The following is a 12041-nucleotide window of genomic DNA, read 5'->3' as shown; positions in this document are numbered from 1 at the left end:
CATGGGTGATTTTTCCTTTCTGATCATTTGGTTCAAGACATTTCCATGTTTTATCTAGTATTCTCGAGTTTCAAACCCATAACTATTGTGTGTGACCCCTGGCTAATTTCTTCTTCTCTCTCAAGTCTGCAGACGTCACTTCCTCCAGCTGGTTTTCCTCAACCATCTTGACTAGATTGGGTCAAGGTTATGAGAGCATTGTGCTCCCCTGCAATAGCAACCAGTACTCACCTTCTTGTAAGACCCATTCATTCATTCAACAAGTATTTCCTGCATCCAGTGCCTGCAATGTACCAGGTACTGTCCTAGTGCTGGGACTGCAGTGGAAATAAGAAAGACCCTGACCTGCTGGAGGTTAAGTTCTAGTGTGAGGACAACAGAAAATGTACAAATCCGTATTTTAATATCTGACAATAAGTGCTATGGAGAAAAACATGGCGATACAAGGAGACGGACAGAGGGACTGGGGCCAAGCTCTTTTGGATGGGGTGATGGGGGAAGGCTTCTTCAAGGAAGTAGCATTTGAACAGAGGCTTAGATGAAGCAAGGGGGTGAGCCTCAACAAAGACCTGGGAGGAAGTTCCAGGTGGAGAAGACAGCCTGAGGGGTTGGTGGCACCTGGCATGTAGCAAGGGCTTAAACATGTGTGGAACAGATGGATAAATGAAATTTATTCTTGCCTACCTATGCACAAGACTTTGTATTTGTTATTCCTTTTATCTGAAATGTCCTCTTTCCTTTCTGCCTACCCAGTGCCTCCCTTTCCTTAAACATTTCCCCCCCAGTTCGCCCTGTCAAGCCAGGCTTGCTTGAGGCCCTGGCCTGGGTGCACTCGACTGCACACACAGGCCGAGGCACCTGTGGGCAGGAGTCTGCCTGGCTAAAGCCTCGGGAGCACATCCAGTGAGGTCCCTCTCAGGCGGGCTCTCCAGCGGTGAGCACTCCAACTGTGAAACCACAGCCAGCCCCTGTGTATGGACTGAGAGGCACCTGCTGCTATAAGACAATGCAATCATACTTTTGGATCAAGCTCCTTTCTCCTTCAGCCCCCAGGGGAGAGAGGAGGGGCAATCTGCCCATCCCAGCTGCCCCCAACCCTCTGGTGTCCATTTTACTGGATTCCTAATGGTGGCAGTTCAGCACACTTGCCCTGTCTTATCTAGCAGCAGCTGGCACTCTCTAGCTCCTGTGACAACAGCCTTGATTATATATATTTGTATAAGTTACATTTCTGCTTCCTTTTTACTGCTAAACAGTACCAGAATGCTTGCCCCTTGCCCTGTCATAGGTGACAGCCAAGCACAGCCACTTCTAGCTCTATGACCAGTACCGAGTATTGACAGAACTCAAACAGGCCAACTGTAAACTCACCAAGATTTATACATATTTCTTTTTTTATTACCAATCAAAAATAAATTCCGTATATCGTTTAGCAAATATTATCATTGTTTTGTGACAAAAGACACAAGAGTCATAACAACAAAACTCCCCGAGAGTCAAACTCATAACAATGCCAAAATAAATCACAAAAATATACAAATTAAAATCTTATGCAAAATAAATATGAGTTATTTGCTACGGTGGCTGTAACTCGCCTACCCATCCAGAGGCCGTTTGCGAAGGTCTCCCTTCCACGGGAAGACACGCAGGGCTGGGCCAGGTCAGGGTACTGCTCAGCCCAGGAACCAGAGATTGGAATAGGAGGTGAAAAATTGCACTGGGAGGAGGAAGTCATCGGACCAGTAATATGTGGAAATAATCATGACCCTCTGCAAAAAGTGATTATAAATGGGGACGGGAAGAGGAGGGGAGGCGGGACCATCTCTTGAAAGTAACTGTGCGTGCAAAGAGGTAGCCGTGGAAGTGTGTGCACCTGCTCATTTGGCTTCACACACACTCGGTTCAGGCCGTGAGTCTGCTCCACCTGGCACTCAGGTCCCAGGAACACAGCTCTGCGAGGCCCTGTGTGGACTCGGAAAGCAAGCTGCTCCTGGAGAAAACTAAGGGGTTTTCAGGCCCCAACGGCGGACAAAGGTCTGGTATCTTTTTTCCTTATGGCTTGAGAACCCATGGCTGTCACCACCTTCTCTGCAGACTTGTAGGAATCAATTCTGTGTCTGGAAGGACTTTAAAATGACCAGGGGCCAGTATAGTTGGTGCAAGACATTTCCTGGTCCCCAACAGAGCACTTGGGGTAACAGGACTCACAGGCTGAGGAAAGGAGTGAATAAATAACACTCAGGAAGGCCTGTGGAGTCTCCCTCGCCTGATCTTGGGCCCCCCGCCCCCCAGCAACTGTTCCACCCAATCAAAGGGCCACCGTGGACCTTGGTCCTACAGCCTCCCCAATGGCGGGAAGCCTGCAGCACAGGGAAAAGGTGCTGGGGCAGGACTGCACGTGGGGCTGGGGCTCTGAGCGCCCAGGACCACGAGCTTCAGCAAAGGCCAGGACGACATCTCACACTAGGATAACACACATGTGGGGAAGACGGGGCTGCCAGCTGTGTGCCTTTTAGGTGGCTCTGTAAGTGCGTGAACAAAGCCAGGTGAGCCTCAGCCACAGAGGAAAGGGCATGAAGAACCTGCTTACGTTGGCTTCCTACAACGTCCTCTTGTCCTCAATCCCCAAGAGGCACTGGGGTTTTGGATTAGAAATCGGGAGTCCGGAAAGAAGGGCTTGCTGGGTCGGTGACTGAGACCTGACTTTTGCTGTGGGGTGGGAAGGGGGATGGAACGAATTGCTAACGACGTAGATGCCCATGACCAGGTTCCCTCCTGGCCCCGAAAGGAGCATCGCAGACAAGTCCCCTCTAACGCAGTCGCTCCCCCAACCTGGGGAAAACCTTTGGTGAAAGTGAGGTCAGGGCCTGGGGAGCAGGGGTTAGCAATCTTAAAGGTGTGAGACCCTGCCTAACACTTGGACTCAGCCCCACTACAAGGGGAGAGTTGTCCAGAGGAGCAGATATGAGGGACGGGGCGAGAGTCCTCAGCGGAGCCCAACTCACCAGGAGAGCCCGTCAGCAGAGTTCTAGGAGATTCCTGGGTCCAGCGATTACCAGGAGGAGGTGTGCTCCTCTCCGCAGTTGCGAGTGTCACGTCCCTGATCACAGTTCTCAGAATCCCTCGGCCTCGGCGACACCAGGCGAGCCTCAGCGCGTGTCCGGGCAATTGTTCTCAGCGCTATTTGGTTCTTTGCTTCCTGGGAAGAACTGTCTTCCCTCCCAGGAGAAAACCTTCCTCCAGCAGGCCCCTGGGATGCCATCTCTGGAGGAGGCAGAGGAGATGCAGAAAGAGTAGGCTTCCTGAGTCAGGGACATAGCCAAAAAGGTCACGGCTGGGAGCAGGTTATGGCTATTGCTTCCCGGGGTGAGAAACCCTACCCCTTTTAAAGTTTTTGTGGAAAAAAAAAAAAATTGTTTTTAAATTAAGTTCCTTAACCCTGTCTTCCCTTCCCCATATGGTATTAAAAAGAGGTGAGATGAGCCTAGTTTAGAAGCGCTCCTGGTCGCCGGCCCATTGCCCCACAGTCCAGGGTGGGCAGCCGCCAGCTCGGAGCTGTTCAGAGGTTCCTGTCGGAGGCCAGATCCCACTCGGGTCGGGGGCCATCTGGCTGCTCAGTCAGACAGGCTATCTGTACCCCTTCCGGCCTAACAGGCTCCCTGTCTTCGTGTGGGCCCACTGGGGAGGCCCCCGCGGGGCTGGCGGGGGACCCCGGGCCCTCCCGTCAGATGGCGCCCTCGAGGGAGGCTCTGTGCAGCAAGGAGTTGCGCTGGTTCAGGAGAGTCGTGGTCTCGTCCACCAGGGGCAGCTCGGACTTGTCGGTCAAGTTCTCGGTACAGACGGTGCACCCATCCGGGGGGAACTGGGGGCAGTTCTCCATGCGTGAGGCCAGCAGCCCATTCTGGTACTGTTGCCGGGTGATCTGCAGGGGGAAGCGGGAGGGCCTGGTTCACCGACAGCAGGGCTCGGGGGGCCAACCCTACAGGAGACCCGGAGAAACGGGCGGCCAGGAGGGAGGCTGCAAATCCAGGAGAGAGGGCGTGACCCAGGGGGCGGGGCGACCAAAGAGCGAGGAGCTAGAGTAGGAGGGACACGCATCCCGGGGGGCCCTCCGTGCTGGGTGTGGTGGATCAAAGAAAGAAGCTGCGGGTCAGAGGCAGAGTGATCCAGACGCCCAGGATGAGGAGGACGGTGCTGCCTGGGAAGACGGCCATGGGGAGCGCTCACCTTAATGTACTGGAGGTCCATGAGCGCCCGGACGCTGAAGTCGGAGGTGTACTGGCCCAGGATGGAGCTGCCGAACTGGTGGCTGCTGCCCGCCAAGGGGGCTGTGCTCGACGCCGTTTCTGAGCGGTCCGGGTAGCTGAGGGAGGCCGAGCGGCTGAGGGGTGCGGGGTGGGATGGGGAGCGGTCTGTGGAGGGAGAGAGGCTGTCAGGCCGGGGGCCAGCCTGGTGCCCCTCACAGCCTCCCGTCCAACCTTGTCCACGGACACCCGGGCAGTGGTGCCCCCACCGGCAGCAGGAAGTAGTTCTCAGGCACAAACGAATGGAAGCTCTGCCTGCAGAAGGTCTGACCTCATCAACGCCAATGAGTTAGTTTGTTTAGGACTGTGGTGCAGTAAGTATTAAAAAGTCTACCCAAACAGATGAACAAAACAGAAAACAAAAACCAGAGACACAGAAAGTTTATGGCTACAAAACCCCTCATTTCCCCAACAGCTGATCAGGCAAGGGTGACACAATGATGACCCGAGCATGGCAGAGGAGCCACTGGACAGCTTCTGTCAAGGGACATAAACTGCATACTTTTAAATTATATGAAAAGGAAGAACCTACAGTTTGCACTCTCTCACCACACGTCATACACCCCCCAACATGACACCCTGTTCACATCTCAAAATGCTAAGAGCTCAAAAGTGTGTTCTGCACGTAACCTGTTGTGTGTGGAACAGTCCTGCCCTGTGTCTGCTGAGCCCAGCCAGTCTGGCAGGGGGATGGGGGTGCAGCAGGTTCCTCTCAGAGGAACCTAGAGGCCCCAGAGCTCCAGGCTTCCCACTCTGGGGTGTCTGGGGGCTGGGTCCCAGTCCCCCTCCCATGAGGCAGAGCCTGGGGTAGCGGTGGCAGTGCCTCTTCCCGCCACTAGGGGAAGCACAGGCCTCCATTCGGTCGACTGTAACCAGGAAAGGGGAATGACTCAACCTCCAACGAGGAAGGAACCAGCTCCTTATTTTGGAAAAGGAAGGGCACACACATTATTGTACATCATTAGCTCGTATTTTTGGGAACACTCAGAAAACAATGAAATGCACCAAGAAGTTAATTGTGGAGGCATACTGGCTTGTTTTAAACAAACAGGAAGTGGACTAAGCTGATTTGCTTAGTTAACTAAGTTACTAACTGCTGAGTTAGCTATTCTAACAAACAGACCAGTGAAAAGAGCAACCATTGAATCTGGGTGGCTGAACCAAGTGCGACTGAACTGAGTAATACTCTACATTTGAGTTTCATTCATAAAACTAGGAAAATACAGTCTGGATATTCTATGATTAGGTGGTATACAACCACTAGAGGACCATGTGCATGTATCACTCATTCTAACTTAAGCAACACCTCTGATTAAGTTCTAGCAAAGAACAGAAACACTAGGGATATTGCTTAATATTTAACATTAATTATTTGGATGATAGAATGCTTTTAATTAATGCTTATTAACACTCCAGGAACAGGAACTGAATTTAAACCAACATAAATTAGTCACATGGCCTATTAAAAACAGAGGTCTAGAAATATAACAAAATATGAAGTGTTTGTTTCTGAATAATGAAATTATGATGCTTCTTAATTTTCTTAAGATTTTTTTCCACCTTCCCAATTTTCTAAATAAGCTATGTTACTTTTATGATTAAAACAAAACAAAACAAAAGAACAGGGGGTTTGACTTGGTAAGTCCATTTCTGGAAGAATATTCTAAGGACATAATCTTAAATACAGAAGAAGTTTTTCCGTAAACAGGTTTACATCATGCTGTTATACTTAGAATATAGACCCCCATGAATATGCATGAGGGGGAAAAAAACAAATGAAGGCACGCCTGCTTGGTGAAACCCTGTGTAGCTCTAACTAGAAAGCTTATGGAAAAGTGTCTCGGTTCCCATATTAGGTAAAGACATCAGGATTCAAACCATGTATGCATCAACTCCCGGCCATCTATGAGACAGAAGCAAGAGCAGAAGAGGAGAGTGAGGCTGAGGGGTTGGCCAGTGAGGGCTGACATGGCCCATTCTGTTCTCATCAGACAGCCCCCTGCTCAAAGACCATTAACTGCTTTGTACTTCCCATCACTGCCAAAAGTTGGCTGTGTTTGAACGGGACAAGTGACTTCTAAATCACCTTTTTACTTTTTTTTTTTTTTTTTAAAGAGGATCAATTAAAAAAAGTGTGTGTTTGTACATTTAAGATGGAAAAAAACCCAGCTGTACAAACATAATAGGGGAAACAGTTGACTGAAATGATAGGTTTTTAGCACTGCTGGGGCCCCGGGACCTTCTCTAAGTTATGCACTGAGACCGGAGCTCAAAGGCACTCGTAATGCTCTTCTCCTCCGGCCTCAGCAGCCCAGGCCAGAATCCTGACATCAGGACCTCTGCTGCCGCAGCATACATGGGATAGGAATCCCTCGAACTGAGTGATTCTGGGGCCAACACAGTTCCCACCGACCCTGGGACAAGGCTCGGGAGTGTGACATATCAAAGGCCAGAAACAGCATGTTTCTGTGGCTTTTGGAATTTTCCTAAACACTTTCTGATTGGAATGTCACATTTTGGTTGTAATAGAGAAAAAACAAATAGTAACTGAGCTCTAACTAAACATTTTATATCAATTCTCTCACTGCTGCCAACAATTCTAAGAAGAGGGCACATGTATTGTTCCCATTTCACAGGAGGAAACTAAGACTTAGAAAAGGTAAGTCAGCTCCCGGAATCATTTAGCTGCTGTCTACGGAGACCCCATTCAACCAGGGCAGTATGACTGCGGCCACACTTCTAACCACCCAGCTGCTGCCTCCCCCTGGCAGGTGGAACCAGCAGCCAAAGAATGAAAACCAAAGCCTGTGAGGAAAGCTGGAAAGTTTTTTAGAGAAAGCTGATGGGGTGACAAGTCATCCTGCTGAGGCCTGTGAGTGGCCCTGAGCAGCTGGGCTCACTTGGCCTGGCCGGGAGCCACCCTCCACTCCCAGCCTGTCACCTGCAGGCGTGTGTGTCTCTTCTCAAAGACCGAAGGCCCTTTGGGGAAACCCTTCCAGGACCTGGGCAAAGGCACATAGTAATTGGGCCCCAGGCCAAGCAGAGCCAGCACTGGTCAGGCTGGCCCACAAGTGTGAGCAGGTGGGATGGCACAGGTGCTGGGCGGGGGCGGGGCCCCCAGTGCCTGCTGGGAGCGGTTAATGCAGCTGCAGTGTGCAGGCTCAGGCGGCAGGTGGCAGTGCAAATTCTCCAGCCATGCCATGTTACCTGGGAGCCAGGAGAGCAGGGAGTTCCGCTTGCCAGGCGGACGCCTGACCAGGGTGGAAGGCACTGGAGCAAAAGAGGAAAAGGTCAGTGATGGGTGGGGTGGACGTGGAGCCGTAGGTACAGGATGGAGAAGCAGACTTGCTGGGGGCCAGGTTCCCTCGAGCAGAGAGGGGGGCACAACAGTAGAGGGGACCCAGCTCTGACGGGGAGGGTGCTCAGAGCTGACCAGAGCCCTGATCAGAGAAGGGCAGAAGCTGGTGGGGTGCGTCCAGAGCCCCCGGAAGTCGTCTCCCCTCCCTTCCAGCCACTGCAAGTGGGAACCAGGGGCCTCCACATCAAAATACAGAGCCCAGGACCCTAACCAGGCTCTGAGGCGTGGCTGCAGAGAAAGGGTGCTTGGAGGAACGTCCCGTGACTGTGTGCCCTGCTGCACAAGATTTCCCCAAGCTGGACCACAAGAGGTGCTCTTAGGAGGGGCAGAGAAGTCCTCCTCAGGCCTGAGGCACCTGGGCAGGGGCCACCTGTTCCAAAACCCAGCTCTGCAGCCTTGTTTCCCACTCCCCTCCCCCAGGAGCCTGCTCACGCTGGTGGAGTAGCTGAGCTGAGTCAGTATGCACGGGTGCCCAGCCCCCTGCACGGGGGTCCTCGTTGTCAAAGGACAGTAACAGGCACAGCACGGAGGCTCCCCAGGAGCTGCAGCAGCCCCCTCACCATGTGCCTGTCCCCGGCACCAAAGCAGACTTTCACCCCCCGGCCCGCAGCAACCTGGGGCCAGAGGGGTCACACAACTGGCAAGGAGCTGAGCCGGGCGAGACTTGGGCCTCGTCTGCAGGGCACCCCCTCCAGCAAGGGGAGCCTGAGCCACCCAGGACTGGAGAAGCAGAGGGCGCCGGAGTGGCCAGAGTGGCCCTTCTCAGAGGCTGTCCAGTCCTTTCTTTGCCCCCAGGTCCCTTTATTCCATCAGAACGGCCCCTTAACCAAAAGGCAGTGGCTCAGCCCCCTGAAAAGCCGAAAGGCATCTGCAAACTGCGCGGCCAAAAAACAGGCCCTGGCCTGGCCTCCAAACGTGGGAGCTATGGGCCCCCTTCCCCCACCCTGACTCCCCTGGCCCAGTCTTCACAAGTGAGGCCCTGCAGCCTCCCTCCACCTGCCTCCCTCTCAACTGGCCTCCCGCCGTCACGGCTAAGGAGGGCCACTGTGGCCCGCTTGCCCAGTTGGCCCACTCTGCTGTCATAGGTCCCCCTGCTCAAGGGCCACTAATGGCCTCCTGCTTCGTACCGCAAGCAAATGCCATCAACTTCCTGCAGCTCCCTGACTCATATCCACCCTTTTCCTCATCTCCTGGTGGGCTGGTCTCACCACCTCAGAACACACTCTCAGCTCCCTCCGGGCTTTCGTCAGAATCCCCTTCTCATCTCTTCTCTCCACCCTCTGAACCCTGTCCCAAGGGGCGAGTCACTGCTCTTCCAGGCCACTTCCTCGAGGCCCTGGCAGCTCTGGCCCTCGCTGGCCTCCTCTCTCCCGAGCCACCTGGGTTATGACCCTTCTAGGCGGCCCTAGGTTCTGGGGGGGCCAGTCCGAGTCTCTCCCCCTCCAGGAGTGCTGGAGGGCGGCCCAGACATGGCCCAGAGACTCACCAGAGGGGAACGAGGACAGGGCCATGGTCCCGTAGTAGGAGAAGGCGCCCGTCTCAAACTTCATGTTCTCCTTCCCGGCCTCCACCTCTACCTTCCCCTGAAAGAACGCAGGTCAGGGTTACAAACAGAGTTGAGAAGGAAAAAACACCTGGGAAGAAAAAGCCTGAGGCACGAGGGAGAAGCAAGGAGTGCACAGGGCTGTGTGCCCCGTGGAGGAGCTAGTTCCAGAGCCCTGGAGACCCGGGGGGGCGCAACGGTGGCCTTGCAGGAGGAGGACGGGCAACGGGGAGCAGAGGCTCAAGGGCAGGAAAGCAGGTGAGAGGGCAGCGTGGGCACAGAGGGCAGGGCGGGGCAGGAGCACCTGCAGGATGAGGATAAAGTAGTCAGCCGGCTTGTTGCGGGTGTACAGGTAATGGCGGACGTAGTACTTGTTGTGTTCATCGAACTTGAGCTCCTGAATGACGTCCGGGTACTTGAGCAGCCGCAGCAGGATCTTCTCTGATATCAGAGCGGGGCTGAACTGGGGAACCTCTGGAGGAGGAGAGAGGAGGATTTCACATGAGGCCAGGCTGGGCCGGGCAGTGCCTGGAACATGGTCACTGCTGTGCTGGACGGCTCCTCACTGCCTGGCCCTGCCTCCCCGGAGGGCGTGACCTTGGCTCCGGCCTCAGTACACTCAAGTCTGTCACCGGTTGGGCCTGAACAGTGGCTCCTGCACTAATAGAACATGACCTCAGGCAAACTCCTTCACCCGTGCCTCAGTTTTCTCATCTGTAAAATGAGGATTTAAAACTTCATGGGGTCACTGTTTGGTGAAATGGGATAACAGATGTAGGACACTTAGACACACGCTTGCCACATGCGAAGTGCCTAATAAACGTGACTATCACTACTGTCAGTACCCACATCATCAACAGCCCGGCAGGAAAAGCACAGGAGAGGGAAGGATCACAGCTTTAGCAAGTGAGGGCTGGGAGGGAAGTCAGACTGAGGGGAGAGGACAGAGCAGGCGGGCGTTTTCCTAATCAATCACCCGGGTCTCCAAGGGAGCTTTGAGTCAGGGGTGAGAAGAGAGAAAAGTCACTGACCTAGAAGTCAGGTCCCGAGGGGCCCAGCAGATGCAGGCGGAGGGGAGGCAGAGAGACGAGAAGGGAGCTGGATCCAGACGCTCAGAGAGGATGAGCAGGCAGGGCTGTGGGCTGTACCCAGGGGGAGGGGGCATACGGAAGGGCCTCCTTCTCCCTCCTCAACGGGGAGCCCGGTGCCCACCTCAGGTCCTCCCAGCACATAACAGCCAAAACAAACCCGGACGGTTCCTGGAAGTTTGTAGCAGCAACCCATTAACGGGGAAAACAAACCGCAGGGATCATCGGTAGGGATGGAAGGAAAACACCTCGCCCCCTTCCAGAGGCAGCGGTGCGTGCCCCAGGCCCTTCATCTGCTGTAGCCCTTGTCCCCTGGGGAGGAGTAACCAGAGGCCCAGTACGTCTCCCTCTGGGGCTGTATCCCACCGACACCCGAAGGCCCCCCTCTTGCTCTTACCCGTGGACAGGAAGCGGTGAGCAGCCAGAAGCAGCTGAGGTGAAATTTTCACCTTGAGTTCATTGTCAGCATCCTTGAAGGCTGAGAAGTCACGCTTGTTCTTCTCAGATACCCGTTTCCGGCTTCGGTTGTCAGCTGCAAGAGAGGGAATGTGGAACTGAGAACAGCATCCCCCAAGGACTGGGGAACAGACTGGTACCCACCCGCCGGCTCCCAGCTCCGTGGGCCCTTCTTCCACCAGAAGCAGAAGCAGCAGTGTCTGGGCTGAGACACAAATGCTGGGAGGAAGGAAGGCGGCTCCTGTGGATGCTCCGAGCAGCCCTGGCTGGTGCCCAGCCTCCCGTCCCCACGGCGGCCTTCCCACCTGGGGACAGCAGGTGCCAGTCTGAGCAGAGCAGAGCAGGGCAGGGTGGGAAGGGGACTCACTGTACATATCAGACTCGTCCAGGATCTCGGACTTGATGATCTCCTCGATGACGTCCTCCAGGGTGACCAGGCCCAGCACCTCGTAGAAGGGGTCACCTTCGCCCTCGTTGTTCACCTTCTGCACGATGGCCAGGTGGGACTTCCCTGCGGGGACAATATAATGAGTCAAACAAGAGCAGAGGGACCAGTCATGAGACTCCTCGACCAAAAGCTAACGCATTGGGGTCATGAGTCACTGGGGTGGGGTCATGAACGGCCTTTTTTCCCCTTTCTGCATTTCCTGAAGCTCCTACTGCAAACAGACATTGCTTTTATGGAAAGGAAAACCAAAAGTATTTTTCAATGTAAAGGCATTTAATTAAGGACCATTTGTTTAAATAGAATGAAAATGGCAAGGCCCTGCCTGGTGCCGCGCATCAGGGGCTCCTGGGACCCCTGGGAAGGGGAGAGACCCACCCTGACAACTCGTGGACAGAGGCAGGATTGGTCAGAGCCCTGCGTGCACCAGCTGGACATGGGGCTCCCCAGGGGGCCCACGCCGCCCCCCATGGGCCTCAAAGGCCACTCACGTTCCTTCACCCAGTGCTCCCTGGCAAAACTTGCCTGCGTGTACCCAGGGGCCGTGATCCTGCCCAAGGCAAGGGCTCTCAGTTCCCAAAGCCATTAACAAATTAGCCCAGGCTATAATTAGGCCAGGCAGGTACTATAATTAGAGGAGGGCCACCCTTAGAAGCAAGAAAGAAAGTTAGGAGGCAGCGGGTGGGGAGGAAGGACCCTCCACAGAAGCTCTGTGGGGTGGCAGGGCTTCCCAGGCCCTCCTTTGGGGTCCCACACTGCTCTCGTGCCCCTCGCCCCAGTGCGTGACAATGACACGGTGACAGCCGAGAAGGGCCCGGCCCCCACTCTGGGTTGAACGGGACTGTGT

The 12041-nt window shown here is 54.4% G+C and overlaps 1 protein-coding gene across 2 annotated transcripts in view; it reads right to left on the bottom strand.

The window, feature by feature from the left end:
* Positions 1-1406: 1406 nt before the first annotated feature.
* The window catches only part of CNNM4 (cyclin and CBS domain divalent metal cation transport mediator 4), a 36174-nt gene continuing 25539 nt past the window's right edge, over positions 1407-12041 (bottom strand). The window contains exons 2-8 of one of the 2 annotated variants that reach the window (XM_061210934.1): positions 11117-11260; positions 10691-10825; positions 9510-9679; positions 9149-9245; positions 7512-7574; positions 4228-4412; positions 1407-3922 (exon numbers count right to left, since the gene is read on the bottom strand). In XM_061210934.1, the coding sequence (XP_061066917.1) occupies positions 3725-3922; positions 4228-4412; positions 7512-7574; positions 9149-9245; positions 9510-9679; positions 10691-10825; positions 11117-11260 (992 nt within the window). In that variant the 3' untranslated portion in view covers positions 1407-3724. The remainder of the gene's footprint in view (positions 3923-4227; positions 4413-7511; positions 7575-9148; positions 9246-9509; positions 9680-10690; positions 10826-11116; positions 11261-12041) is intronic. The other variant, XM_061210935.1, reaches the window with a different exon arrangement.

The sequence above is a fragment of the Eubalaena glacialis genome, chromosome 14, assembly GCF_028564815.1.
Source record: "Eubalaena glacialis isolate mEubGla1 chromosome 14, mEubGla1.1.hap2.+ XY, whole genome shotgun sequence".
Taxonomy (NCBI): domain Eukaryota; kingdom Metazoa; phylum Chordata; class Mammalia; order Artiodactyla; family Balaenidae; genus Eubalaena; species Eubalaena glacialis.
Note: the sequence above shows the minus strand (reverse complement) of the source record. Positions and strands in the feature narration are given on the sequence as shown.